A 4,887-nucleotide genomic window follows, 5' to 3' on the forward strand; every position below is an offset into this window, starting at 1 on the left:
TAAAATAAAATATTTCAAAGGCAACTGGGTATCCACAAAAATTCATCAAAATTAAAAACGGTGCTTTTTAAAAAATATATTTTTTTATTGACTTCAGAGAGGAAGGGAAAGGGAGAGAGAAAAACATCAATGATGAGAGAGATCACACCCCGGTTGGACGACCCGTCCACGCCCTCGTTTACTTCCACATTTATGTACTGACTTTATTCTGCCCAAGGAAGGAAGTGGCCCAAGAAAGGGTGGGAACCCCACGCGGCGCCGTTGTCATGGAAACACGTAGCTCCCAGCGCCCAACTACAACTCCCAGCGGCCCGCGCGGTTTCCGGCCGGCAAGATGGTGGCGCGCAGGAGGAAGCGTGCGGCGCGGGACGCCGAAGAGGGGATTCCGAGCCCCCCGGGCTACTCAGGTGAGGGGCCGCGGGACTGGCGAGAGGCCGCGGGACAGGTGCGGGGCCGGGTACAGCCAGGCTTCGCCCAGAGGCGGCTCGGGGCGGCGTGGCCCGGCAGGGCGTGAGGCCCACGCGGCTCCCTGCATAGCCTCTCCCGGGACGAGCCCACCTTGGCCAGCGCCCCCCTTGGCGAACCCGCCTCTGTCCACACGCTCCCCGGGGCGGGCCCCACACCTGCCCCCCTCGGGGAGCACGTCCTCTCCCCGCTGCCTCTGCGGCTCCGAGTCCGGCCCCGGCAGCTCTCACCTGGGCGGGTCCGTGCCCAAACCCCTCCCTTTGGGCAGCCACCGGTCTGTTCTCTGCATCTAGAAGTCTGTTTTTCTCTTTGTTTTTAAATTATCTTTATTGATTTTTAGAGCGAGGGGGAGGGAGAGAGAGAAACGTCGATGTGCTGTTTCTCGCTCGCTCCCTACGGGGGATCAGCCTGCAGCCCGCCACCCCCGCACGCGCCCTTGACCGGGAGTCGGACCGCAACCTCCCGGTGCCGGGGAGGAAGCCCAACCAACTGAGCCACACCGGCCGGGGCTAAAGTCAGATGTAAATCAGATTTTCCCTCACACCTACCGCACCCCCAAATCTCTCCGGTGGCTACAGTTAGCGCCTGAAGTAAAACCCCAACTGGCTACCATTGACCCCGTGGCCCCACGTGTTCTGGCGGGTGCAGACCTTCATTAGCTCCAGCTTTCTGTTCCGCTGAGGCAGCAAGCTCTTTACTCTTCAGGGATTTTGCACCTGGTGTGGCCCCTTCTCAGAGTTCCGCCACCCGCTGTGCCCGGACTGCGGCTCATTCCCTTCCGCCAGGAAGCCTTCGGGATGGTTACCTAAGGCACCCAGAGGGCAGCCTCTTGCCACCATCCCCTGTGCTGCCTCCCCGTTTCTTTCCTATCTGGTACAGCCTCCTTTTATGCTTGTTCCCTGTCTCCCTACTGCCACGGCAGCTGCTGAGTGCGGGGCTGCAGCTGCATCCCCTGTGCTCTGAAGAAGGTGGTGGGAGGAACCGAAAACAGCCCCTGATTTTATGAGAATTAAAATGCATGGGAATATGAGCGATTTCCCAAATAATCCTCCAAATACAGACGTAGGACCGTAAGAGAACTTGTGCAGGCACAGAGCAGGCGGGTCTCAGCTGGCAGGTAGTGAGAACTTGAAGGACAGGTGGAGAGGAGAGGGTTGCTCTTTCCGGTAGAGGGTACAGGTGTGTGAGGCCCGGGAGTTGGAGGAACTGAGAGAAGGCAGAGTGGCCTGCCAGCTGGTGGCGGGATGAGGGGGTGAGAAAAGGCCACAGAGGGGTCAGCACCAGCTGGGCTCCGGCCACGGGGAGGGTTTCGGTGTTTACCTCACACTTTCCTCGTTTCACTCCCCACCTGTAATCATTGCCTCCTCTGTTAGCTCGGGGCCCCTCGTGGGCAGATTCTTGGCTCAAATACTGTCATAGACCGAAGAGCACCCTGCACAGGTCTCGCCTAGAGGAAGGGCTCAGTGAGGGGTGGGTGGCGGGTGGACAGACAGATGGGACCAGAAAGGGGCAGCCTGACCCTGACGTTCATGCCATCTTTCCTGCCCCATTTTCCTTCCAGCCGTTCCGATCAAGTTCTCTGAAGAGCAGACGGCTTCCCATTACCTGTACATGAGAGAGCACAGAGTTCGAGACGGCGCCAAGTCTTCCTGGCCTCAGAAGAGGACGCTCTTTGTCCTCAATGTGCCCCCTTACTGCACAGAGGTGAGCTGGTGTCTGGGAGGCAGCCGCGGGCTCGGGTGGGGCTCTGGGCAGAGCCGTGCTTCCACTGCCCCCACCAAGGCCTGAGCCCCAAGGGCGGGCATCCAGAGGGCAGCCTCTCTCCTGAGATGTGTTTTTTAATAGTTTTTACAGATTTCAGAGCGGAAGGGAGAGGGAGAGCAGGAGAGAAACATCAGTGATGAGAGAGAATCATTGGTCGGCTGCCTCCTGCACGCCCCACACGGGGAGTCCGCAACCCGGGCATGTGCCTTCACTGGGAAATGAACTATGACCTCCTGGTTTATGGGTCGATGCTCAACCACTGAGCCACACCGGCCGGGCTAAAGGTGTGTTTTTAAAAATATTAATTTTGAGGAGCCCAAAGTTTTTTATTACCTAGAATTATTTCAACTGCATGCTGTTTTCCCCTGTCCATAGTAAAAGATAGGAAAACTGTAAGAAAATATACTTCTAAATCTATCTAGATTTTTTTCTCCACATGTCTATTTTTTCTCCACAAAGTTGGTAAATTTAGTATTATATAACTTTACAGAAGAGAAACTAATTTTGTTTTTTCAAAAAAGAAATAAGTTTCTAAACTATTACAGTTTTTAAAATATATATATTTTTTATTGATTTCAGAGATGAAGGGAGAGGGTGAAATAGAAACATCAATGATGGGAGAGAATCATCTACCGGCTGCCTCATGCACACCCCACACTGGGGATCAATCCCACAACCCCAGCATGTGCCCTGGGAATGGAACCATGACTTCCTGGTTCATAGGTCAATGCTCAACCACTGAGCCATGCTGGCTGGGCTAGACGCTTACAATTAAAGAGAGAAAAACCATTAAGAGGAGAGGGTGCCATTTTTAGCCTTTACTGAAGGCCTGGCCAGAAGTGTGCAGCCCACAGCATTTCACAAACTGAGAAGCAGCATCACCCGCACCCAGAGATCCCTCGTCCCCCCCTCCCCGCCCCCGATTCCAGCAGCACAGGTTTCACTCTGTTTTTATAAGGTGGATTCAGGTGGTAAAACTTACTTGGTTGGCTCATAAAATCAGAATACTAGGAATAACACCAAAAATGTCCCCACCTATTCTTGCAATAATTTTTTTTTTTCTTTTTACATTTAAAACTTTTGTTTATAGCCGAGACCGGTTTGGCTCAGTGGATGGAGCGTCGGCCTGCGGACTGAGGGGTCCCAGGTTCGATTCCGGTCAAGGGCATGTGCCTGGGTTGCGGGCACGTCCCCAGTGGGAGGTGTGCAGGAGGCAGCTGATCGATGTTTCTGACTCTCTCTATCTCTCCCTTCCTCTCTGTAAAAAATCAATAAAATATATTTTAAAAAAATAAAATAAAATAAAAAATAAAACATTTGTTTATAGATTTTAGAGAGAGGGAAAGGGAGTTGATTCTTGATGTGCCCTGACCCAGGATCGAACCTGCAACCTTGGCAGATTGGGACAATGCTCTAACCAACTGAGCTACTTGGCCAGTTGGCTAGTAATTTTAAAAAGAAATTTAGAACCTAATCCCTCTTTCGGTATCATTACCCGGAGAAATTGATAGGAAAGACTGATCTTTCAGCAAGATGTACTTTCCAATGAGAAATCCCTTCACTTTGGTGAGAAAGCCAGTGCGTTCTGGGCATGTGCTCCCGCAAGATCCTGTCACAAAGCCAGAAAGCTTACGCCTGAATTCCGTCTCCCCCACCTCCTCAGGCCCTGCCAGTGGAGGGGTGGCTTCTTACCCGTTTCAACGTGTAAATTGACAAGGTTCTGTCCCTGGCGCTGGGAGGAGAGGATTTGAACCCCTGCTGAGGCTGGGGCTTGCCCAGGCCCTCCCTGCGTGTCCCCAGTTCGGGCACAGACCTGGGATACTGGATCTCCAGGGGCGGAGGGAGGCTCCTGGAAGGGCCTGCAGCCCTCACACTGTTCCCCCCACCTCGGCAGGAGTGCCTGGCCCGCCTCCTCTCCCCCTGTGGCCCCGTCCAGTCCGTAGAATTGCAGGGGAAGCCCGAGCTCACCGAGAGCCCCAAGGAGCCGAAGTCGAAGTTTTTTCACCCCAAGCCTGTTCCGGTAAGCCTCCATTCCTGGGGTCTGCCAGCATGGGGCATGGGGGCTAGGGCAGGGTCCCCGGGAGGGGACGGTGATGCTGGGTGGCAGAGGGACTTTCAGGGCCTGCCCTATGGCTCTAGGCCAGACATGTGTGGTCCAGGAGGGCTGGCAGGTAAACCGCTCCACTCCTTACCCCAGACTTGCCACTACCTTTAGCTTCCTGCCGCCTCTCTCCAGTGTCCTGAAAGCTCAGGGTCCCCCCCACACCCGAGGCCACCCGGGGGGGCCTCCCTGAGCCCCACTGTCATTCCCTGTGGCCTGGAGCTCACACCTCCTGCTGCAGTGGAATTGGAACTAGTCTGTGCCCTGTGTGTCCGTCCATTCCTGGCCAGGGGTCAGCACACTGTTCCCCGAGTCCCTCCCATAACGGAAGAAAGGCCTGGTGGGAACGGGCACAGTGGGTACCTAGGGGCTCAGGTGGGTAACCAAGGGCTCAGGTGGGTAACTAGGGGCTCAGGTGGGTAACCAGGGGCTCAGGTGGATACCTAGGGGCACAGTGGGTACCTAGGGGCATAGTGGGTAACTAGGGGCACAGTGGGTAACCAGGGGCTCAGGTGGGTAACTAGGGGCTCAGGTGGGTAACTAGGGGCTCAGGTGGG

The 4,887-nt window shown here is 54.9% G+C and overlaps 1 protein-coding gene across 1 annotated transcript in view; it reads left to right on the top strand.

The window, feature by feature from the left end:
- Nucleotides 1-230: 230 nt before the first annotated feature.
- RRP7A (ribosomal RNA processing 7 homolog A) overlaps nucleotides 231-4,887 on the top strand; it is an 8,883-nt gene continuing 4,226 nt past the window's right edge. The window contains exons 1-3 of the mRNA XM_006107582.3: nucleotides 231-407; nucleotides 2,027-2,169; nucleotides 4,124-4,249. Coding sequence (XP_006107644.1) covers nucleotides 335-407; nucleotides 2,027-2,169; nucleotides 4,124-4,249 — 342 coding nt within the window. The 5' untranslated portion in view covers nucleotides 231-334. The remainder of the gene's footprint in view (nucleotides 408-2,026; nucleotides 2,170-4,123; nucleotides 4,250-4,887) is intronic.

This window comes from Myotis lucifugus, unplaced genomic scaffold, assembly GCF_000147115.1.
Source record: "Myotis lucifugus unplaced genomic scaffold, Myoluc2.0 scaffold_1269, whole genome shotgun sequence".
Taxonomy (NCBI): Eukaryota; Metazoa; Chordata; class Mammalia; order Chiroptera; family Vespertilionidae; genus Myotis; species Myotis lucifugus.